The 26147-nt window shown below is 38.1% G+C and overlaps 2 protein-coding genes across 2 annotated transcripts; both read right to left on the bottom strand.

Moving 5' to 3' along the window:
* Positions 1-2359: 2359 nt before the first annotated feature.
* LOC131254201 (receptor kinase-like protein Xa21) lies at positions 2360-5878 on the bottom strand. Its single transcript, XM_058255201.1, has 2 exons — positions 5584-5878; positions 2360-2781 (listed from the first exon to the last, which is right to left on the bottom strand). The coding sequence occupies exons 1-2, from the start codon at positions 5876-5878 to the stop codon at positions 2360-2362; spliced, it is 717 nt and encodes a 238-aa protein (XP_058111184.1).
* Positions 5879-6036: 158 nt separating this feature from the next.
* Positions 6037-25253, bottom strand: LOC131254200 (putative receptor-like protein kinase At3g47110). The gene is made up of 2 exons (XM_058255200.1): positions 25141-25253; positions 6037-8263 (listed from the first exon to the last, which is right to left on the bottom strand). Exons 1-2 carry the CDS (start codon positions 25251-25253, stop codon positions 6037-6039), a joined length of 2340 nt encoding a protein of 779 aa, XP_058111183.1.
* Positions 25254-26147: the final 894 nt, after the last annotated feature.

Below are 26147 nucleotides of genomic sequence, written 5' to 3'. Positions count from 1 at the left end.
TACTACTACGTGTTTTATGAATGAATATCTATGTATGTTAACATGTACTCCAGGTGTTCGTTTAAATGCTTATATGAGATTTATATTTGAATTTGTTGCTACATACTGTTTTAACTAGCACATATGAATGCCCATTGTATTTGAAGTGTGATTGGGGCTACGATGTAGTCTAGACAATCGGTAATGGTTTACGATCGGTGGCCAAACTGTTTTAGCCACAACGGATACGTTCGAGGAATCTGAGTTGTACGCTAATTATCGACAGTGGGTAGGTCACAAGGAGTGCATATGCGTTCCATGTCGATTAATTCAACGTACGCTCGTACCAGTCGAGCTTATCAAGTAAACTGATTGACCTAATGTATGTTCACCATGTATGGATGCTACGCTTGAACCTAAGGTACCAAACTTACCGGTGAAAGTCCCCTTTAACCTTGGTACCTCGATCCATTAAGACTCATGAGCTAGGCATGGTGGTATGGGATACCTTGGTCGAGCTGTCGGCCTATGCTGGGGTGACGAGCCTCCCCGTAGTGATCAGTGAGTAACCCAAACTCGCCAGCCGAATACAGTGGTATGAGACACTGCATTCGAGCTGTCGGCCTACCCTTGCATAGCCTGGCTGTGGTCCCGAGTCGGGTTGGTAACGAGCCTTCGAAAATAGACTGTCAGTTGGTAGGGCGTGGGTGGTAGTGACCTCGAGTATACACTATGACTGCGTTGAGGCGACGAGTCTTTCCGTAGCAACCAGAGTATAAACTAAACCTACACTAATAAGGTGACGAGCCCTTTGTAGTGACCTAGAACCGCAATATCGTATAAGATTTGCTAGGACTAACGACCTTAGAATGGATCATTGTTTGAGAATTGATATAAGAGAGGTACCTTAGTTTTCCAAGCGTTCTGTATGAATAAATCTAAGTAAGTAACCTGGTTAATCACGTGCATACACCGCATTACGTGTGCCTTTGGTGTAGTAGGTCAAGCACTGAGGATGTGTTTCATGCCGCGATCGTAAGATGAAGTCGCTGAGGGAGCGCAGGCGAGGACATACATCATTATTTCATATCATTCTTACATTAACAAGAGTACTTAGGACCTGATTGTTGTATTGCCTTATCATTACTACTTAACTGAATTGATAACATGTTAACCTTTGCTTTATTGTTCCACTGAGTTGATCACTCACTCCCATGTTATGGGACGGTGTTTTAAGCACCCACCAGACCCTGTCTTAGCTGCAGGTGATGGTGATGCCTACGAGGCGGTGCCGAACTTCAAGGATGACGAGGAAGCATTCTCTTACATGCAGTTTTCAGGCGGGTTCATGTGAGCCGTGTTCTGATCGACGGGGTTATAGGGATGCTGATTAGACACCATTACACTTGTTATTTTGCACTTTTGGAACACCCATGTATATTCATTTTATTTATTTTTGGAGTATACATGTATATATTTAACCTGGTAACATGTTTACACTCTGGAGACTTACAACAGTTTATATATTTTATATATTTATCATAGTCTTCCGCTTGCGAAAGTTAACTGCCTCTGAAGTATAATATGCTGTTTTAGTATAATCCCACTCATGTTTAATGCACTAATATGAATAACATTCAATCATCATTATCTATGTTGCATAAGTGATGCGTTGGAACTCGGGAGCTGAGCTTCTGCTCAACCCCCGATTTTCAGGGTGTTATAATAAACTTACCTTAATTAGTTTATTTGAAGAGCTGGGTGGCTGTCAGGCTCAGGAGAGGAGGAAGGAGGGAGGGAGAGAGGTCAAGTTGGGTGCGACGAGTAAGTTATATTAGATTTAGGTTTATATATATATATATATATATATATATATATATATATATATAAACCCGGACTTGGGTCAAGTTGGGTTTTTGATCGAGTTGAGTTGGTACTAAGTCGTTTCGGGTCGAGTTGAGTCGAGTTACTAGGTGACCCGAACTCGACTTGGTTTGAGTTCGGATTGGGTGGATTGACTCACCTACTCGGTTTGGGTCGAGTTGGATTGGAACAAGTCGGACGAGTCAAGTCTGCCGAGTTGACTCATCCTGTGCCCAACTCTAATAGTTATTAAACATCTTTGGAACCCAATAGCATTCTTATAATAATAAGATGATGTCTTTTTCTTATTAAATTCATGATACAATCTCCCTTCCCCGACACACAATAAAACAAAGAAAAAGAAACACATCTTCTCATATAATCACTATCAATACAAACACACTCTTATGCCAAGGCTAAATATATCAAGAGGTTGTTTAGAAAAGTATTCAAACCAAAAAAATAAAAAAATAAAATAAAAATTGAAATCTTTCTGAACATAACTATCAATAATAACTTAATAATGACTAAGGTAAGACGAACCTTCATCTAATATTTGTGACCTAACTTGTTTGTCTCGGTGAATACCGGTCCCAAGATACAAGTCCTTGATTGCATGCATTTCTACAACAACGTCTCTCATCAACATCCGTTCTCTTGGAGATTCTACAGAGCACAACACACCAATTTTGACCATTGAAATCAAGCAGTCATGCATTCTATTTCTTCTATTGACATGATTTTCATTGTGCTGAGTAACTTCAGCTTCTTCTACGAGCAGTTGTGGGTCAACAATCTCCATTACTTGTTCAGGCAAAGCCAACTTAGCAAAATGATGAAGGCTTAGATTGTTCTTAAACATGTCATCAGTTGGCCCCTTTTCGGTGATCATCTCCAGTAGAAGGATTCCATAGCAGTAAACATCTCCTTGTGTAGATGCTTTACTACCCGTCGCATACTTTATAATTTATACATGTCATATTGGAATGTAAGTGACCATTTAGATATAAATAATATCAGAGGTTGAATTTAGAGAGAGAGAGAGAGAGAGAGAGAGAGAGAGAGAGAGAGAGAGAGAGAGAGAGAGAGAGAGAGAGAGATGAATATTTATTTGAACAAGTAATCGAGAGAGAGAGAGATGAATATTTATTTGAACAAGTAATCGACATTTTTGTTTATAACATCAATAGTGTGCCTGTAAATTCCTACAAAAATGTTCTACATTGGACCAGACTCTAGTACTCAAATGAAAGAACTCAACACCTCTATCATCAAGTGAACACATGAGTTATTGTTGTGATTTTTTATGTAACGCATATCTTAACTAAAGATATTATCAAAAAAGAATTCTTTATACCTTATTATGGTGTTATTCATCTCAACACAAATCTTAACTAAGGATATTAGCAAAAAAGATTTCTTTATACCTTATTATGGTGTGATTCATGTGAGGTGCTAGTGACTAGTTCTTGGCACATCTAAATCTTTAAAATCAATAAGATTTTGATGCCAACAAGTTTGATTCTTGCCTAACGTGATGTGAGTCGTTCATATCTGAGGTTATTTTTTGACCTAGATCAAGATAAAATTTGGTTCAGGTGGCCATCAGGTCCTTGTACCTTCGTTTTGATTTAGGCTTAGGTCAGGTCTGAATCTAGTTTTGGTCAAGTACTTGGCTGTGCCCACCCTATTCATGGATTAGATTGCACTCATGTACCACTTCTACACATGGGCATGGTGTGTAATAGGCTCCCATATGCACCTGTAGCTTAGCAAACTTCATTCCACGCAATCCAGGCTATAGACCTTCATTTAGCTTAGATGAAGGGTTGGGCAAAAGCAGAAAAACACCTTATTTTCCAACTCAGGTGGGCACCGGTAAAAATCAAGGGTGGGCATCCCCTCTCTCTTTTTTGTAGCCCACCTGTTTTTTGACCCCAGGAGTTTCGATCGGTGACTCAACTACTGGATGGATTGGATTTTGTGCACACATCACATACATGTTCTCAAAAGGTTTGCATGAGTTCTAGTTAGAGCTGGTTTTCACAGAAAATTTATGTACACATATACCTGTACATCTAACTAGGTTGTGTGGGGCCCACTATAGTGTTTGTATGACATTTCACCCATCCATTCAGGTAATCCCACCATGAATATTGGATGCCCCCAAAAAAGGACAATTAAATGCTCCAAAAAAAGACAATTAGAAGATTTACCAGTGTTCCGCATTCAATGTGCAAGAGTGGCCTACTTTATCACAAGAATGATCAGGCCAAGGAAAAACACTTGCTAGAGCCTACCTAAAGAACAGGCCTCAGTCATAGATTGGGTATATAAAAACCTAAGTAAGTAAGAACCACTAGTAAAAATATGAGACAATACTGTAGAATTTCCTTTAATCAGCCACAGGTATAGGAAAATTTGGAAACTTAGAAAAACACTAGTGTTTCATGTTCAAGGTACAAGGGTTGAACGTAGACAGGTCTTCCTATTCAACCTGGAAGCATAATTTCATCTCAGTACGTGTTTGAAATGGCCCCAGCTCATGGATAGCTAGGATTTTATGACAGTGTACCACAATTGCATGTGCTATTGTGGTACATGTGCCACAAAGAGAATCCATCCATCTAATAACCCGGACAACTTTAAATTGAGAAATTTGATGTTGTAAGCATGTGTTTACATGCAACATTTTTATTTGCCTATGTCATTTATGTAGAAAATTCAAGCTGCGCAATGGGTGGGAGATGCACTGTAAAGATAACATTAGATGAAAACTAGGATGGTCCACTCATCAGGCAACCTGAACCATCGAAATTAAGGAACAGGGCCGATGGTCTGACTCACAATACGACCGTGGCTTGCCTAACATCATCGTTGGTCTAATGTTCACATGTCGTGACTCACAATCACCTTTTATTAAAAAAGAAATCCATACACGTGATACAGAGATGAGGTTTGAAATTTTAAAAGAAAGCATTGCATGTGAAACATATGAAAGTTGAAATGCAAACATCCTATGTGAACATTGCTCATATATATATATATATATATATATATATTCACTATGTTAATTGAAGCCTTATGGTAGTTACCTAACTAATAAAAATAATAAGAAGTTTAACTCAGGCAAAATAGTGCTAACATGGTTTGTACGAGATGTGTGCAGTGTGAAATGCTCCTGAAGTATGCAGTAGTCAGGCTACCCTAACGAGTGCACCAGCCTTACTTTTGTGCATGGTTGTCTTCAAGCTGTCTCTACCCCTTTTGGGGTGTGTATAGAGACAGCAGGTTTCAAAGTCCATCTGGTTCGAGGACAAGTTATGCTCCACCATGAATAACTTCAACCTCTTAAGTGAATGCGATTTCCAATTTCCAACCACAGTAGGTTGGGCACACCCATGATGATCACTTGATGCAAAAATCAGCTCCATCCATTCATTAGGTGGATCATATCTAGAAAACTATATATATCTCGCCATTGATAAACAGACCTGCTCCATTAGTAGATGTAGCTTATTTTTTCACAAGGATATACTCGCAATGGACTAACCTATTGCACGGATTGGATGTTGCAAGTACATGAAAGGTTGGAAGTCATCTAATGGGTGAAATATATTTGTGGCTTACAGAGAGAGTGATGTTCCCACCAGAGTAAAGGAGTTGGTGGCTCCTGTGGGCCTTATCATGATGTTTATGTATGTGCATGTGTGTGTAAGGAAATAGATAAAATATTGTTACCTGGAGGGATGTACCCAATAGATCCCTTCATTCCAATCGAACCAGTGTGCCCAACTTCAGATAAGAACCTGGCTAGCCTGAAATCACCCAAACGAGCAATCATGTCATCATCAAGAAGAATATTGCTCGGTTTTAAATCTCGATGTATGAGTGACGTTTGACAATGATTATGCAGATAATCCAACGCAGAAGCCACATCTATAGCTATGTTTAGCCTTTGAGTAAACTTCAAGTCCCTTTTCAGCTGATCATGACCATCTCCGTGCAACCACTTCTCTAGACTTCCGTTTGCCATGTACTCGTAAACTAGAGCTTTAAAATCATTGCCTTTAAAATCAATGCTTGAGCAACAAGTTAAGATCTTAACAAGATTCCGATGTCTAATGCTTCTCAAAGCTTCGCATTCGGCCATAAAGCTCCTCAGAGCTCCCTGTCGTTGAAGGTTGAAGACCTTTATTGCCACATAGTTCCAACACGATCTAGAAACCCTTTATATATAGCACCAAAACTTCCGGTGCCGACAAAATTAGCAGAAGAGAACCCATCTGTTGCTTTAAAGATCTCCGCATAAGACACATTGACAAAATGATCCTCGGCAGAAGGCAAAGCAGAAGGTTTCTTTCTCGACTTTCTGACCTGATGTAGAATGGTTATGAAACAAGATAATGAAAGAAGACACAGGACGACACCAATTATGGAGAATTTTACTTTTGAAGCACGAGATATCCCCTGTTTCTTGGAAGATTGGCCAGAGCATGGAGGCAATTGCAATTGTGGAATACCACCACAAAGCTTACTATTTCTGAGTACTGAAACTTCACTGGCATTTCTAAAGACCCCTTGTTTTGGTAATTCACCCTCGAAATTATTGAAAGATAGATTTAGATACTGCAAGGCAGAAAGGTTCTCCAGGTACCGTGGAATCTTTCCAGACAAGTTGTTGCCTGAAAGATCCAGGGATTGAAGGCCTCTTAGAGTAGTAAATGTTGATGGAACTGGACCTTGAAAGAAGTTCCCATCCAACCTGAGATACTCAAGGCTTAAACAATTGCCCAGCGAGATTGGAATTTCGCCTGATAAATAGTCATTTGAAACATACAATAATGAGAGAGTTTTCAAGTAACCGACTTCCAATGGCAGATTACCGGTAAAAGAGTTGTTTGTGAGCTGGACTACAATTAAAGAGGGAAAGCTGAAAAGTTGTTTGGGTAAGCTACCACTAAGATTATTATTACCTAGGTATATGAACTGCATGTATGTACAATTTCCAAGACTTGAAGGCACCCTCCCATTTAGCTTGTTTCCATATAAAGAAAGTTGGTATAATCGGGAGATGTTTCCTAAGGAAGACGGAATGTGCCCAGATAATTCATTTCCAGTCAAGACAAGCTTCTGCACCTTGTTAAGCTTCCCAACGCCAATGGGAATTGTACCGGTCAGAAAGTTATACCCCATATCCAGTACTGTTAAGCCGATAAGATTCTGAATCCCAGATGGAATGCTACCGAATATCCTGTTATTTGTCAAACTTAACCATGTCAGTTGGGTCGAAAGATTAGCCATGGAGTCAGGCAACGCACCACTGAGATTATTGTAGCTTAGCATCAGCACTCGTAAACTACTGCAATTGGTTAAAGAAATGAGAAAACTCAAGTCACTTGCTTTCCCAATTCCAAGTTCATTGCCCCACAAAAGTAATTGGGAGAGACCCTTGAGGCTTCCAAAATTCAGAGGCACAGATCCACTAAAACTATTGTTACAAAGGTCAATAATTACAAGTCCCGAAGCATTGGATAATGAAACTGGTATTGGTCCTCTGAATTGGTTTGATCCTACGAGAAGCATTTGGAGATTAGGAAGAGTGAGGCCTAAGTTAGGTGGAAGATTTCCATGCAATCTGTTGCATCCCACGTCCAAATTCTCAATGGAGGACAGATTGTACAGCGAGGGAGGAATCGTACCTGACAGTTTATTGGAACCAATTGCAAGCAGCTCTAAGCTTACCAGCCGGCTGAGCTCACCCGGGATTATGCCCTCCAGACTGTTTTCTGAGAGAAAAAGGAAAGTGAGAGGCGAAAGGTTTCCAAGTGAAGGTGGGATGCTTCCTGTAAGATTGTTGTGACCGAGGGCCAATCTGGTGAGCTTGGTCAGAGAGCCAAGCTCAGTCGGAACCCTCCCAGCCAGCTGATTTCCGTAAAGATTGAGGATTTGGAGATCCGAACAGTTGATCAGATTTGCTGGAATTTCTCCGGTGAATGTGTTATAGTCCAGACTGAGATACCGTAAGCGAAACAACTGGCCAATCTTTTCAGGAACCGCTCCATGAAAGCGGTTGTCTGCGAGACCGATTTTCCCAAGGAAGGTGAGATTCCCTATGAAGGGAGATAAGAGGCCCACCAAGTTATGGCCAGTGAGGTTCAAGGCGGTGACCCTTTGAGGATGGCGGTGACCACCGCATGTAACTCCTTGCCAGTCACAGAAGTGGAGAGTATGATTCCAAGAGCTCAATGAACGGAGAGGATCGTCGGTTATCAGGTGTTTCAAGTGGAGCAGAGCGTCGCGATCAGTTTCGTTGGAGAAGTGAGCGTCAGATCCGAAGAAGCATTGAAGTGAATGGAAGTGAGAAGGAGAAATGACCAAAATGCCCCTAGGCTCATAGGAGGGAACTCCATTATAGAGTCTGTGAATGCAGGAAAGCCAAAGTGAGGGGTGACAAATATATAGAGTGGATTCGAGATAAGGAGTCTAGTAACCAGCTATGATCGGATGATTCCAAGTCCAAAAAGGGCCGCGCCTATGGGGTACTACCCCACCAGTACCTAGAGAGAGACCGTCTGTCATGTCAGGGGCTATGTGGGTCCACTTTAATTATATATTTTATGTAAGCCGTCCATCCATTTTAAAATATTATTTTATGGCATGACCACAAGGTAGATTGTAGGCTTCAATGGACCATACCACAGGAAGAAGTTGGGATTGAAAGCTTTTTAAGGGCCATAAAAGTTTTGATTATTTACGTTTTCCCTTCATCCAGGTCGAGGTGAACACCAACAGGTTGGATGGAAAATAAACATAGGGTTGGCCTTAGGGAGTTTTCAATGAAAAGAATTCAATCCAAGCTATTCACTTGAGCTCTTGATGTGCCTCGATTTTGAAATAATAGCCTAAAATGATCTATTAAAATGGATGGACGGCTTACATAAAATATATAATTAAAGTGGAATGAGCTTAAAAAACCAATGGATGTGGTGTACCACACACCACTGGCCCATCTGGTGTGAGTACGCGTCCATGCGAAGATGAGCGCTGACGCAACTCCAGCTCTCGACTGTACAGACGGTTTAAAGGAGATCAAAATTACATAGCCCCCATAATGATGTATTTATTTTATCACACCCTTCGTCCATTTGGTAATATAATTTTAGAGTATGAGCTCAAAAATAAATCGTATCCAGATCTCAAGTGCACCACACCATAAATAGCAGTGGAGACAGTGATTTTCACCATTAAAATATTCATAGGCCCACCATAAAGTTTATTTCCCATCCAATCTGTTCATATAATCACACAGACCTAGATGAAGTGGAAAACAAATATCATATTGCTCCAAAACTTTAGTGACCCCAAAATGATGTCATTGGTACACGCTTTTTTTTTTGCAATGTGGTCCACTTGATCTCTAGATTTATTATTTTTCATGGAAACGGATTGGCTACTCCCCTGGTGGTCAGTGCTCTGCGGGCTCCACCTTGATGTATGTGTTTCATTCATGCTGTTCATCTATTTTTTTAGATTATTTTATGGTATGAGCTCAAAAATGAAGTATATCCTAATCTCAAGTGGACCATATTACATGAAACAGTGTTGATTGAACGTAGACGATTAAAAACTTTTTGGGCCATAAAAGTTTTGAATCAAGCTGATCTTTGTTTTTTCCCTTCATCCAAGCCTGTACGACATAATCAACAGAATGGATGTCAAATAAACAGTACAGTGGGCACATAAACCATGGTGGATTATACTCCCCATCTTGAAAGGAAATAAAGTTCACGGATAAAAGAAAAAGGTCGACTATAAGGGGGGAAAAACAAAAAACGGAAATGAATTGTCTAAACAATTTCACAGCATCTTTTTGGAAGAACAAATGCAAAAGAGAAATACCTCGTTGAAAAGATTGTTCCATGCAATGCTTATGGTGACATGATGCTTCAAACATAATTTCTCATAAATCATTCCAAGCACCAATAATATTGCATACCAAAGAATTCACATCCACCAAAGATGGTGGATAAATCATTCCAAGCATCAACACTGCATGCCAAAGAATTCACATCCACCAAAGATGGTCGATGCCCCGAACATTTAAAAACTTGTTTCTCCTTGTTTCAACAAATAGAGGAATAAAAGAGGATATCAGATGTTTGTTGCGAGTATCTTGCTATGGTACTTGATGATCAGAAATCATCTTATTCCCCAACACGCACAATCCGTTTGGTGTAGCTAGCGCTCCTAGAAGATTTAATAATTGCTTGGGAAAAAAATGGCAGTTTCCAACTCAGATCAAACAATTTTTTTAGGCAAAAAAAAGAAGAAGAAGAGTCAACCCAGGTAAGTGCTAGTTAATGTGTCCTGGCTTTAGTCCCACATTGGTTTCTTGCTATAGGTAACTTTATTTGCTATCCTTAGGAATGTAGGTTCTTGAGTTGATGTGCTCCAATATTGTCTAGATGTAACATCTTCAGTTCTTTGGAGCCTTATTTTTTTAGGGTACTGCAGCACTTGTATGATGCAAATATTTTTCAGTCTTTTACTAGTTTGTGTTGTTAAAAATGGAAGCATTCTTTCATATAACGAAAGCTATACATAAATAGATATTTCTGCCATTATTTTAAACCAAATGTGAATTCATTTGGTTGAAGAACATTAGGAAAATGTGATCATCGGAGTCAATCATCCAACCTTGACAAAGCAAGAACACTTCTTTTAACAATGTTGTATATAATGTATGTTAGAGTGCTAAGGTCCCTTGATATACATTGATATGTCATCTTCTAAAAGCTCAATCTTTTGTCAAGTGTTCCAATCTCGGAAGTAACAAATATGCCACCAAAAACTAAAAATCAAGATTGGGAGATACTAAAAGTTTAATATTTGGTCTTTTTTATGAAATATGTTAACTCTCTCTCTCTCTCTCTCTCTCTCTCTCTCTCTCTCTCTCTCTCTCTCCAATTTTGCTTGTTGCCGTCTCCCAAGGGACCCCAGCTTTTGGTATTGAGTTTCTTTCGGTTGATGTGGAAGAAGGGGACTTGATGGTCTATTGAATCCAAATATAAAATAAATAAATAATTAAAAAAAGAATAATGAATAATTGTCTCTCTCTCTCTCTCTCTCTCTCTCTCTCTCTCTCTCTCTCCAATTTCGCTTGTTTCCGTCTCCCAAGGGTCCCTAGCTTTCGGTATTGAGTTTCTTTCAGTCGTTAGTGGAATCAGTCTTCTTATTTTAAAAGAAAGAAAGAAAGAAAGGTGTTTGTTAAAAAGAGATGTGGAAGAAGGGGACTCGATAGTCTATTGAATCCAAATATAAAATAATTAATTAATTAAAAAAAGAAAAGGCTACATGTCTCTAATCAAAAGTAACACTAACCATTTTTGTTTTCAAACTTTTTGCAAGAGGAAGTTATGCGTTGGGGAAGAAATGCGAGCGGATTAGGTGTTACTGGGATAACAACTTAGTGGGTGTTACCCTTACCATGGGACTACCTTATTGGGTGATGCAGGGAAGAACATGATAAGGTGGATCATCGTCTTCCACAGGGATAACTACTCCAAATCCACGGAGCTCTTTGGATTCCTCACAGAGTTTCCTCGAATCTACGAGGGATAAAATAAAAATAATTTCTAATAAATTTAAAAATAAATTGAATGATGATAAAATAAAATAAAATGAATATACAACCTTTAAAAAATGAGCTCAAACCTAGGATGAAGATTTAGACTCTAATTCTAACTCAAACTCCCAAAAAACACGACTTACTATAAATAGTAAACTTACTATTTATAGACAGTCATCATTCTTATTAGACTTCATGGTTTTCAGCCAAAAATAGCAAGTGTTCAGTTTGGCCTAACCATGTTATTCTCCTAAATTTTTTAAAAGCCCTTTTCATATTGGGCACGACTCCTACAACTCAAAGGATCAAAAGTTATGATCGAATTAAAACTTACTATTTATAGTAAAAACCAAAATAAATTGGACTTTTGATCGTCGAACTAATGGAATCTTGCAAATCCTGCATGGGCAACCCAACGAAGCGGATTGGTTGGCTAAAGTAGCTTCTCTTACCCCAAAATCATAGATGATACGTCAAAAAATTCATTATAGTTTGTGGGATACGATTGTTTTAAGGTTCTGACGGTCTGATTAATTTCCATGTCTGATCAAGCCTTCTCTGGTCCATCTCTATCATGCAAGTGTCTATGACCCGCTCCGCATCATAGAGATACTTATGCTACAAGTATCTTATCTTAATTTTTACTCATCTAGCAAACAAGTATATTTCACAGATAATATACTTATCAGCCAAAAAGTGCATAAGAATATTTGGTTTCCAACATTATAAGTATTTATTCCTCAAATTTGCTTGGTTTACTTCCCTCACATCTATCGTCCATCATGTGGGGCCAACCTTTGACGTGAATTGTTCATTGTGTGGGCCCCACCTCTAATGTGGGCCATCCATCATGCGGGTACTTTGGATGCGGGTCATTCATCATTAGGGGCTAACCTCTGATGTGCATTGTCCATAATATAAGGCCCACATTTGATGTTGCTCATCAATCATGTGGAGCCCACCATCAATTTTATTTCCTATCATGTGGGGCCATCTTCAATATCCACCGCCTATCATGTGGAGCCCACCATCAATTTTATTGTCCATCATGTGGCTAATGTTTGTTTGTTGGCTAAGTTCAGTTTGTTAAAGATGGGTCCATCAAAAGTGAACTGGGATTTCCATTTACATTAAGGTCGGGTATCACATTTACATGTAGGCCCATAGTTAGTTGGAGTATTCATCACTCGTCCTTATATGGAATCCTTAACAAATTGATGGGTCCATCAAAAGTGAACTGGGATTTCCATTTCCAATATGGTTGTGTATCACATTTGCATGTAGGCCCACAGTTGCTTGGAGTATTCATCAGTCGTCCATGTTTAGAATCCTTGACAATCATATTATAGGTAGCCCCACGGCCTCCGCTTCAGTGATCTCCGGATCCGGATCCACCAAGGTTTGTGGATCCTTGAGCATCGGGCCCACCTTGATGTATGTACCTTACATCCACGCCGTACATCCATTTTGACAGATCATTTTAAGGAATTACCCCAAAAATGACACAGATACAGATCTCAAGTAAACCACACCACAAGAAACTATGGTGATTGACCATTAAAAACTTTTGATGGGCCACACCAGTTTTGGATCATGTTGATATTTGTATAGTCCCTTCATCCAGATCTTTTTTACCCTATCAACAGGTTGGATGGAAAATAAACCTGGTGGCCTCCATGATGGTTTTAATGGTGGGTGTTCAATTGCCATTGTTTCATGTGGTGTGGTCACCTAAGATTTGGATCTACTTCATTTTCAGGTTTATGTCCTAAAATGAGCTTTCAAAATGGATTGACGGTATGGATATAAGGCACATACATCATGGTGGATTATACTTTCCATCTTGAAAGGAAGTAGAGTTATGCTTTTAGAAAAACGGTGGATTATACATCCCGTCTTGAAAGGAATTAAGTTCCACTTTACAGAGGAAGAAAAAAAGAGAAGAAAAAACAGAGCAATGAATTGCTTAATCAATTTCACAACTGTATTTCTGGAAGAACAAATGCAAAAGAGAATTATGTAATTGAGAAGATTGTCCATTTAATAATTTGTGATATAAGAAAGTTGAGCATTGCTAATTTGTGTAGTGCAAATTATATAAAATGGTTTTAATTTTCTTGAGGTTTCAAGAAGAGGAAACCCAAAACTCATGCTACTAACCCATTAACTCTATGCTACCTACTGGAATTCTTAACTCAACGACGACTTTCAACACCCCTGACTCCTAAATCCAAGATCAAGCTATCATTTTCTCATCAGTTGTAGCAGCCATAAGCCATTTCAACTGTTTTATATATTATATGTGGTGACGTGATTCTTCAAACATAATTCCTCATAAATCATTCCAAGCACTTACACTGTCTGCATTTATGCTTATCAATAGCCCATGACCTTGAATCTAAAATTGAAATACAAAAAGAATTCACATCCACCCACAGATGGTCCATGCCCCCAAACATTTAAAAACTTGTTTCTCCTTATTCCTCTATGCTACTTGATGAGCCTAAACAATCCATCTTTATCCCCCACCAAAGTGCATAATTAGCTTCCACATGCCACTGTCTACACACACAATCCAATTGGTGCAGTTCCTAGAAGATCTAATTACTGCTTGGGAAACAATGACATTTTCATTAGCATACTTCTATCTACGTCAACCGATGTTACATGTTCGTTATTGTGTTCTGGGTTTAATCCCACATTGGCTTCCTGCTATAGGTTACTTTATTTGCTATCCTTAGGGATGTAGGTTCTTGAGTTGATGTGCTCCAATCTAGTCAAGATGTAGCATTTTCGGTTCTCTGGAGCTCTGTCTTTGTTGAGTACCACAGCTCTTATATGATGCAGATATTTTTTTGGTGTTTTTCTAGTTTGTTTTGTTAAAAATGGAAGCATTCTTTCATATAACGAGAGCCATTCATACTTTATAATTAAGTACATAAATACTGGTCCTCAAATTTCTGACCTTATTTTAAACCAAATGTTAATTAGTCGTTTGGTTGAAAACCTTGGGCTAATGTGATCATGGGAATCAATCATCCAACCTTGACAAAGCCAGAATACCATTTTTTGTTTCTGTTAAGACAATGATGCAAGGAGGGATGTGGTGAGGTCCATCACCGTCTTCCTTAGGGTATAACTACTTTGAATTCACGGAGCTCTCTAGACTCCTCCCAAAGCTTCCTTGAATCCATGCAGAATAAAAGCAAGAATAATTCCTAATAAATTAGAAATAATTTGATTGATGATAAAAAAATGAAATTACAACTCTTTAAATAATGAGCTCAACCTTAGGATGGAGTTTTAGACTTAGACGTCTCAAACACCCTAAAAAAATAACTTACTATAAATAGTAAACTAACTATTTAGAGACTATTCCTGCTAGACTTTGTAGTTTTCGGCCAAAAATAGTAAGTATCCAATTTAGCCCAACCATGCTATTCTCCTAACTTTCCAAAGCCCCTTTAATGTTGGGCATGACTTCTAAAATTCAAACGATCAAGAGTTATACCTGAACTAAAAATTACTATTTATAGTAAAAACAAAACAAAACGGGACTTTTTGAACGTTGATCAAATGGAATCTCACGAATCTAGCGTGCGCAACCTAGGTTGGTTTTCTTAAGTAGGTTTTCCTACCCCAAAATCATATATGATATGTCAAAAAACTCATCCCAGTTTGCTAGATATGACTGATTTAATATAATATTTAGCCTTGTTACTGTATTGAGCAATTAGAATTTTTCCAATGTTAGAAGATTTTAGTGCACAGACTGTCCAAAGTGGGGTCCTTCATTTCATGGCCTTTGATGTGGGTCTTTTCTTTTCATTTTTCTTTTGTCTCTCCTTGTATTTTGCTCCTTACCGTCTCCCAAGGGGCCCCTGCTTTTGGAATTGGGTTTCTTTCGTTGATTAGTTGAATCGGTATTCTTTATTGAAAAAGAAAGAAAGAAATAAAGCTTTTTATGTTAGAAAGAGATGTGGATGAAGGGACTCTGTGGTCTGTTAAATCCAAATATAAAATTAATAAATAAAATTAAAAAAGAAAAACACTAGTGCATGTCTGCAGCCAAAAGGTAACAGTCTTTTTGTTTAGCATTTTGAAAGAGCCCTCCTATTATCAGTTCTAATCACTGCACATTTAGTGGGCCCTAGATTGGATTTCCTGATCCAATGATGAGACTCGACTTATATGGCCTGTGAAAGTCACTTTTTATAAAGAAAGGACGGAAAATCAAATGACCCGAACACACTCTTAAATGGGTCAGAATCTTCCCACCCTTGTGATACCAAATCCCTCAATATGTGGATAGCTGTGGATGTTATGGTTGGTGAATAGTGAATGAAGCATGTTTACTTGTGGCTAGGCCCGCCCCAGAGGCTGTATCAATATATGTTTTTAGTGGGTGAGGGGTTACCAGTGTTCTGTCCTTGAAATTTACTTAAGTTTGAAAGGGATAAAATTCAGTCTCGGGCCGTGGTAATTCACTTTATTTCAGGTCCAAGCCCACGAAATTAAGGCTTAGCAGGAAATATTCTGATAAATATCTCATAACCTACTAAATTGGGCTAATTATCTAGGAATCAGGCCCTAGGGTTGCACCTGGCCTGGCCTGGGCTGCTTCAAATTGTTTCTGGCCTGACCCATGAGTGGATGACCTAATTCCAAGCCCAAACCACAATATAACAAGATGGCCTGAGATTGGTCCACAGGCCACAACACTGGTCTTCACCAAGCTGTTAGGTCTTCAAAAAGGCTCCAAAGCAAAGGCCCAACACAGCCAGCTATTGGGCCTAAAACTCAAGCCTGAGACCAAGCCACGACCTAGCTAGGTTGAATGAGGGTGCACTCAGACTAGGCTTGGAAAATAGCCGAGCTGAGTTGTAGCCCAAAACCTTCATAACCAGAGTTTTGACCAAACTTTCATACCCTGTAGAGTGCCATACAGGCACAAGAAGTTATACATGCGGCATAAAAGTAATTAAAATTGAAATAAGAAGTATGGGTTTTAGATATAGCAAGGGAAGTGGCACGCACAACCTAAATAGAGAAGGGATGGAGAGAAATCGGGGAGAGATTTTTGACAGGGACAGAAAAAAATGGAGGGAAAGAACTGTTATATTCACATGCAGAGAAAGTGAAAGAAGGTTTTCAACAGTAAATGGACCAACCCCTTTGTTTTTTGTTTTTATTTCTTTTAAGACCTCCACTTAAGGTTTTCAACAGTGAATGGACCAGTACCACTGTACAGTTGTGGTGTCTGTTCTGTACATATCCAACCGGTCCATCAGATGTGTTCCCTCATATTAGTGCCAGGGCCCTAAAATCGGCTTGACGCAAAACACTGGTGGACCACAGCACAGGTTAGATGAAGGGTTTTGGACAGCTTGGATTCATTATACTCATCATAATGCCCCAAACAAAAATGAAGGGTTGGCATCATTTCTCTCTTCCCAACCTATGCGCATGGGGAAGAGGTTCATGGAACTCAATGAAACCTTAACAACCATCTCTGAGAGAAAAGTAAGAAAGAAAACGAAGGGAAAAGGAAAGGAAAAAGATATGCCTTGCTTTGGGATTCAATTCTCTTTCAAACAAATTGAGATGCATTTGCTGCGTGATTTGGGTGCACCCAACAGCTCCCCATATAGTTGAGATTGATATGATGAACATGACTACATATGGACCAATTATAAGGGATAGAGTGTAGCGTATCTCATGAAAGAGAGGACAAGACCATACTGTTCATTACATACATTTTATTAAATGGTGGCCACTCATCCATTTTACATATTTCACACATATGTCAATCCAACGGTTCAAATTATGCCTAGCATTGTGGATGGAGCATATCCTAACCATCCTATTTTGCCTTGCCATTTGTTTCTCTAACCATTTTCATTCTTTCAAACCTTTGATTTTATAACCACCCATTGGTGGTTATAGGAGTGGCAATGGGCTGGGTTAGAGTTCATTTGTGTCTAACTTGTTTATTTATCAAGCCCAAAGACATGAGAATGTATGCGATGATCATGAATTGGCATGTTTTTAGATTTAACAGGGGTTTCAATTCAAAAGGCCATGAAATCCATTTACTTGCAAACAAAGGAAAGCACACATCCAGCTTACAAGCTTAAATTTCAGGCTTGGCATATGACTGCGAGCATCATTTGATTTAGCCTTCCTAAAGTGCGGATGTCGGGTTGGGTCAGGTCGAGGGATGTCTTGGACCCTACTCATTTAATAAATGAGTATGTTTCTGTTAGGAATCTACGGAAGAAAATTCCAAATTCAAATCAAACAATCGAAAGAGAAACACAACAAAACATGCACAGAAACACGCGATTTTACATAATAAAAAAAATCTCGTGGGAAAAAATCTATGACACAAAACGACATCAAAATCTACCGTGAAAAATGAATTACAAGAGAGATTAAACTTACATATGCGAAACCCTTCAAAAAATACTACCCTACCTTCAAAACCCTTTGAGAAACGTTTAAGCTCTCTTCTTGTTATGTTAATCTCGAATTACACCCATATTTATAATAGATCAATTGGAATAGGAAACTAATTGCACAATTACACAAAATTGCACATGCCATTGATCTAAGCATCAATTGATCGACATTGATTGAGTAATCCTTGATCGATCGAGCACCACATGTTCAAGCAATCAAACATGTTTAAAAGTTTCCAAAGAGTTTATAAGAATTTTTCAACCTGTCGATTGATCGATTATTTTCAAAACTATCTAGAGACCAATCGGTATAATCTAGAGCTCAATTTGATTGATCAATCAACCTTGTCAATTGCTTGAGACCCATATTTCATGTATATATTGAAGACATCCAGGCCATAATTTCTACCATGACTTCAATCATTATGAACCACAATTCCAAGCTCCAACTCTAATTGCATCCATTAGAGATTCACCATCGATGTGGATTTTCATGTGCACTCTATCTTCATCAAACCTTTTCGAAACCCGAAGAAGTAGAACGGAATATGAACTTATCTTTAGGAATCACCTTCGTAAGCATATTTGTCGGATTCTTACTCCTGTAGATTTTTTTCGAGAGTAACATCGCCTTCCTTAAATGACTGTCGGATAAAATGATGACAAACATCAATATGTTTAGTTTTAGAATGGTAAACCAAGTTCCTCGCCAAGTTGTTCACACTTTCACTGTCACAATTAATTGGCATGGCCTCCTTCTGAAGACTTACCTCATTCATCATTCCATGTAACCAACCAACTTTTTTAAAAGCCTTCGTTACTGTCATATACTCAGCTTTAGTTGTGGAAAGAGTAACCATATATTGAAGCTTCAACATCCAACTGATAGCTCCACCCATTAGTACAAATGAGTAATTAGAAGTTGACCTTCTATTGTTCACATTCCTTGTTTAATTGGTAGAAAACTAGTCTACTAATTTTTTCTCTAATTTTTTAAATGTTTAGACGTAATCCATTGTACCTTATAGATATCGAAGTAGCAATTTCACTACCTTCTAATACTGCTTGTCAGGATTTGACATGTATCTGCTCACAACATCGACTACATGTGAAATATCTAGTATCATAAAGACCATGACATACATCAAACTACCAACTGGGTTCGAATAGGGCGTACAAGGCATAACCTATTTTTCTTTATCTACAATGGAGCATTGCTCTAAAGAAAGCAACAAGTGAGCAACATAGGGTGTGCTAATTGGTTTAACCTTATCAATCCGAAACTTTACCAATACCTTCTCAAGGTATTCATCCTGAGACAACTACAACATGCTCTTCTCCCTATTTTTTGTGTGTATCATTATTGAGAATCCTCTTTCTAGCCCTCAAATCTTTCATTTTGAATTTATATAATAATTGAGTCTTCAATATATTGATCTCAAACATGATATGGTTGGCGATAAGTATCTCATCAACATGTAATACTAGTACAATGAATTTTCCATCACTCTGTTCTTTGAAGTAGACATAATGATCATATTCACTTCTGGTAAACTACTAACTTGTTATGAAAGTATCAAATTTCTTATACAACTACCAAGGTGATTGTTTCGAGCCATACAACGACCTCCTCAACCTATAAACCTTATTCTTTAACCCTGCAGTTCAAATACTTCCGGTTGTTTCATGTAGATTTTCTCTTCTAGTTCTCCATGTAGGAAAATAGTCTTTACATCCATATATTCTAGTTCCAGATTGTATTGGACAACCAACACCAACACAAATCTAATTGATTCCCACTTAACAACATGCACGAAGATCTCACTGAAGTCGACGCCTTCTTTCTGAGTATGCCCATATACAACCAATCTTGCATTGTATCTGTCCTATTTTTTCTAGTAAATTCACTTGCACCCGATTGGGATGCTCCACCAGCTCTCACATCTCATTCTTATACAAAAATTTCATTCATCTTACATCGTTGTTATCTACTTCTTAGTATACATGTCATCCAATGCTTATTGGAAGGTAGATAGATCTCCCTCATTCATAATGAGGATAATGCAATATTTGAGTCATTTCTATATCTTACCGGTAATATGCAACTCTTGGTGGATTTCTCCTCATAGGTGGGTGCTCCACCTACTCTTGTACCTCTTCTTACGGCTCAACTTATTGTTGTGTGTCACCCTTTTCTATTTCAATGTCAATTTCCACTAACTTTCCAGTTTCCTTACATTCATCGTTGCGGAATAAGGAATCCTCATCAAATCTGAAATCACAGCTAATCATGATCTTCCATGTGACCCGGTCATACAACTTATATCCCTTCACACAATCACTATAGCCCACAAAAATATACTTCTTCGCCTTTTAATCTAGCTTATCTCTCTCAACTAACATTCATAAGAGTAAGAGTCACAACCAAATACTCCTAGCCCTAAATAGTTTACATCATGACAACTAAACACTTCGTTTGAAATTTTACAGTTAATCGACATAGAAGGGGACTAATTCACTAAGTAGAAAGCTATGATAATGGCCTCAATTCATAGCTCCTTGCCTGACCTAACATTGCTTAAAATAGTTCAGGATCTCTTTAAGAGAGTCTGATTCATTTCCACCATACCATTCTGCTCTAGTATGTGCCTAACTGTGTTATGCCGAATGATCCATTCATCTTTACAAAACTAATTAAATTCATCCAAAGTGAATTCTCCAACATTATCTGTCATCAACACTTTCAACTTCCATACTGTCTACTTTTCCACCATCGCCTTCCACTTCTTGAAGGTGACGAAAACATTAGATTATTTATTAAAAAAATAAACCCACACCTTTCTGGAAAAATCGTTTATGAATGTCTCAAAGAACGATGATCCTCCCCTAGAAACTATGGACAATGACCCTCAAATGTTAGAATGCACATTATCTAGAACAACCTTACATAGATGTTTTTCAAATTAAAAAAGCAACCGTGATTAGTTACCATATATATAATGCTTGCATATATTAAAATCAACACTTTTAAATGCAAAAATCAAGCAATGGTAAAAAAGTACCTTCATATCGCACTCGCTCACATGGCCTAGACGTGCATGCTATAAACATAACGATGTGGACTTTGCTACAAATGTTGCAGATCCACTCATTATGGTATTTTCGATCATCTTGTAAAGGTTACCACTCCGTTGTGTTTTCATCACAATGACTGCCCTCTTTGAAACATTTAGGACATGATCATAATTGGTGAACTTACATCCAAGTGCATCGAGAGGCCCTAGAGATATTAGATTCTTCCTCAATTTTGGAACGTTTCTCACATCCATTACGATACGCTCCGTTCCATCAAACATCTTAATGTGCATCATTCTGACACTAACAACCTTACAGGCAAAGTCATTTCTTATAAACACTCAAACACTAACACACTCATTGTAATTGGTGAACTAATTCCGTTGAAAAGTCATGTGATATGAAGCTCCTGAATCCAAAATCCACTTATTGTTGTGATACCCGAATTTGGATGTATTCAAAACATCACAACCACTTACCCTCTCAATGGATTTCGCTGCATTGGATTCTTTCAACATTTCATTTGATTTTTTCCCTCTTTAAGCTTTAGGATTCTGACAATCCTTCTTCATATGGCAATGTCTCCCACAATTCTAGCACTTCATCTTCCCCCTGCTCTTAGACTCTGACCGAGATCGCGAGTTTCTCTTATCCTGCTTAGAATTTCTTCCCCTAGCAACTTACGCATTCGTAGAGGAACCATCACCATTGTCTTTCTTTCTCAACTACTTCGAATGAAGGGTTAAGATGGTAGTTTCAATGTCTATGGTCTCCCTAATATGGAACATAGTATCTATAAGACTCTCGTAAGACCTTAGAAGAGACTTCAATAGAATTGGGGCTTAATCTTCTTCGATAATCTTCACTTGCACACTCGTCAACTTGCAAAGTAATTGGTTGAATACATTGATTTGTTCATTAATATTAAACCTTTCCACCATCTTTAAGTTATAGAATTGCTTCTTGAAATACAGAATATTGGAGAAAGATTTCATCACGTACAAGAAAGATTTTGATAAGAAAATCTATTATAAAAATGAATTACCCTATGGTAGTCTTTTGATCAATGATGTCATAAAATAGACACAATTGAATCGAGGTTTTCGCTCTTTCATCATGTTCTCCTACTCTTCATTGCTCATAGTTGCAGGATACTTCACTACACTAATCTATGTTGGGTCCAAGGCAAAATAATTTGATCCTTTTATTTAATGACTTGGATCTGGACCGAACTTATGCATCTCATGTGTTGTAGTCTAAGTCAGGTATAATAAGTATTGAGAGTTTTTCACACAAACTATTCACTATATTGAATACATTGATTTGTTCATTAATATCAAACCTTTCCACCATCTTTAAGTTATAGAATTGCTTCTTGAAATACAGAATATTGGAGAAAGATTTCATCACGTACAAGAAAGATTTTGATAATGAAATCTACTACAAAAAATGAATTACAAGAGGTAGATCAAACTTACTTGTGCGAAACCCTTCAGAAAAACCTAGCCTCCCTTCAAAAATTGTGCACACGTCGATCTAAGCATTGATCAATCGAGTACCACATGTTATAGCGATCGAACATACTCAAAAGTGTTCAAAGAGTCTACGAGTATTTTCCAAATTTCCTTGATCAATCAACCTGACTTGTCGATCGATCGATCATGTCCAAAACTGTCCAGAGACCAATCTGTATAATCTGGAGTTCACTCGATCGATCAATCAGCCTAGTCAATCACTGAAGACCCTTATTTCATATACAAATTGAAGACATCTAGAAAACAATTTCTTGGCCCCAAACCAAATCCACTAATCTATGTTGGGTCCAAACCGAAATAATTTGACCCTTTTATTTAATGAGTTGGATCCAGACCCAACTTATGCATCTCATGTGTTGCGGTCTAAGCTAGGTATAATAAGTATGGGGAGTTTTTCACACAAACTATTCACTATAAGAGAAGAATGCGAGACGAGAAAATAAAGAAAGAGGGAGATTGGCCAATATAAGAGATAAGAGATGAAACATGAGAAAACTACATGATTGGTATTTACTAACAATTAATAGTAAGAGAGAAGAAGATGAAAATAGCATTTGATTTTTAATATTTTCTTTATAGTTTAGAAAATTTAAAAATTCAATCACAAGATAATAATTGTCGACTATTTGTAATTTTCCAATCATCTCTTTCCATATGTATTGTTTACTCAGTGGATATAAAAGAATTTTATAAATAATTCCCTCTATTTCATGAGCTAACATGGACATCTATGCAAGTCGAGCAGATGGAAGAACCATGTTCTTTTTGTGTGGTCCAATGGATCTGCTTATATTTAGTGTAAATCACATGACTTACTTTGTGAGCCCCACAAACATTACATCAACAGTTGAATGAAGAGGGGTGTGAAGAATTGGTTGACCATAGGACTAAACTCCTTTCTGCTATGTGAGGGTGCCAAACTTTAGAAAAATTAGAGGCCATGCATAAACAACTGATTGTTCGATTAGGGAGGTTTATTAACCCCACACGCAACTCCCTCTCCACTTTTACACGCGACACACGTGCAACTCACTCACTGTATGCATGTTTACTCACATCACATGTGCCAACATGGCAAGTGTATCTTGTACCTCAGCATCGCATGTGAAGGGGAGGCAAATTGCCCGCATCACCTGTCTCTAGGAATATCCTTGCAGCATGATGTGGGCCAAGCTCTGTAGGCCTACGTTGATGTATATATTTTATCCATGTAGTCCATCTATTTTGGTAGCTTACTTTACAACATGAACCCAAAAATATAGCAAGTCTTGAGCTTAAGTAGACCAAACCATGGGAAATTGTCAATATTATGCGTGCATTATTAAGAACTTGTTGGGAGCACAAAAGTTTTATACCAAGGTGATATTTTTTTTTTCCTTTCATTCAGGTTTGTGTGACCTTATGAGCACGTTGTATGGTACTTAAACATCACCTTATAGGATTAATTTCTAAGTCATTATGTATTATCCACCACAATGCACAAAAACATCTAAAGTTTTTCTAGTAACAAAATGTCCTAGTTTCCAATGGTTTACTGTCACCCACCACAAAAAAATGTGGGGCTCAATGGTGGGGATAGAAATACCTACAACTGAAACCCTTTTGGGGCTTGCCGCATGTGTTTATAAGGTGACTCCCACATGGATGAAGAGAAAAACAAAAAGGAAAGCCTAATCTAAATTATTCAATAGCCTCAATGACACATGGGAAGACGTGATGAGGTCGAGCATTGTCTTCCTCGATCGATAAAGGTCTTGAATCTACAAGACCCACTTGAATCCACAAGAGAAAATAGAATAGCTTCTAAGAATTTTATTGATTGACTAATAATTGAGCTACAGAAAATGAGTTTAACACCCTTTAAATAACCCTAAACAAACTAAAAATACAATCAAAGAGTTTTAATCAAATATGGAAACAAATTCTGAAAAACATGTAAATTTTCATTGTCTGTTGACTTGTCGTCGATATGTTGAGTCGACAGGTCGAAACGGCCAAAAAATGTTTAAAGATTTAAACAAAAAATTTTGTGAATTTTGACCTATCCAACAAACCTATGAATAGTATTTTGACCTGTCTAAACTGGTAAAAATCAGCTAGCAAGCAATCTAGAATTTTGACATGTCGACTGTTCAAACAATACTAAAATTTTGTCGATTTCTCATTGGGCTTCTTTCAGTCCATGTGTGTTAGGAATGTGCTTAATCCTCATCCTACATCAGACCCCTCCTGTTGAAGAAAACCCGTCCTCAAGTTTGGCTCACGACACGTGTTCAACTTCCTCGAGTTCGTCAATGGACTTGGTTCACATTACGTATTCAATTTTGGGTACTAAGTAATTATTAGCGTCTACCTTATACCCTGTAGTAGGCTTGTCTGATTTCTCATGGACATTGCATGAATAGTTGCTACCTGAACGGGCATATTCTTTGCCGCAACGCTTATTCCAAGTAGTTTAGGCAATATAAACAAGGAAAGTGCAGGTTTAGGAAGTCGGGCAAACATAACCTTAAATTGGGCTTAGTCAGTAGATTGATTTATCATGGTGTTGAAGACAAACTCAACCTAATTAAGACCAATCTCCTATATAGGGGACAATTCATCCGGAAGTTCGACGAGCACAATCGCCTTGAATTCCTGCGACACTAGCTTTACATCTTCTAAAATGCTCATGGATTCCACGTCTACTTCTTTCTCTACCAATGCCATTATCACTCCTGTCTCCTAAGAGTGTTTTACGAGATCCTATTCATTACTTTAAAAGTATTGGGTTGGTTTTTTGTTTCCATAGGGGCCACATGTATACCACTGATAAATCCAGTAGCTGTCGTGATTCCTTCTTGACCAGCTCACCTCTCACCAACAAACAATAGGACTCCGTTGAGACTCAAATATTGCATATTTTCCAACATTTATATCTTGGTTTTATGAACATGATAAAGCTTAATGGTAGATTTAATACATGTTTGTGTTGCAAGGTGAGTTTAAGAGCTTGGATTGAAAAGAATGCTAAAAGAATGAATTTAAGGCTCAAGAATTGCCAAAGCAAAGAATGGATCTTTGGAGACCAATATTGAAGATTTCAAGACCCCAAGATCCAAGAAAACCAAGTGGAGAAGGAAGGAAATCGGAAGAACAAAGTGCTGAAACTCACTTCAATATCTGTCGCATTAACCCCTATTCAATGACATCGAAGACATCATTCGATGACATTGAACACAGTTCAATGATATTGAATTTTCACAGGAAAATCAAGTTGGTCGTTGGACATATTGGATGCAATTCTTAATGAATCGAAGTCATGTTCGATGACTCGAAGAAGATGCTCGATGACATCAAAGTCAGGTCGATGGCATTGAATTTATTGAAGAAATTGAAGCAACTTGCTGGACTATTTTGGATACATTCTCGATGAATCGAAGACCCTTCGATGGCATCGAAGGACTTCTCGATGACATTGAAGAAAGGTTCGATGACACTAAGACTTACATAGTTCGAAAGATCAAAAAGACGCGACTTTCGGATTCAAACCCCTTCGATGACATTGAAGGCATTACGCAGAGTTACGCGGAGTGCATAAATTTGAGGTAGTTTTGTGATTTT

Source organism: Magnolia sinica, chromosome 8, assembly GCF_029962835.1.
Source record: "Magnolia sinica isolate HGM2019 chromosome 8, MsV1, whole genome shotgun sequence".
NCBI classification, from domain to species: domain Eukaryota; kingdom Viridiplantae; phylum Streptophyta; class Magnoliopsida; order Magnoliales; family Magnoliaceae; genus Magnolia; species Magnolia sinica.
The sequence above is the reverse complement of the archived record's forward strand: the minus strand, read 5'-3'. Positions and strand labels throughout refer to the sequence as shown.

What these genes read in the sequence shown, in the direction of transcription:
- LOC131254201 (XM_058255201.1), bottom strand. Translation starts at nt 5,878, where the DNA reads ATGGCAAACGGAAGTCTAGAGAAGTGGTTGCACGGAGATGGTCATGAT. An exon ending in TATTGGGTACATCCCTCCAG is followed by an intron (nt 2,782 to 5,583) that starts GTAACAATATTT and finishes CGGGTAGTAAAG; the next exon opens with CATCTACACAAGGAGATGTT.
- LOC131254200 (XM_058255200.1), bottom strand. Translation starts at nt 25,253, where the DNA reads ATGGCATTGGTAGAGAAAGAAGTAGACGTGGAATCCATGAGCATTTTA. An exon ending in GTCGAACTTCCGGATGAATT is followed by an intron (nt 8,264 to 25,140) that starts GTCCCCTATATA and finishes CTGCATTCACAG; the next exon opens with ACTCTATAATGGAGTTCCCT.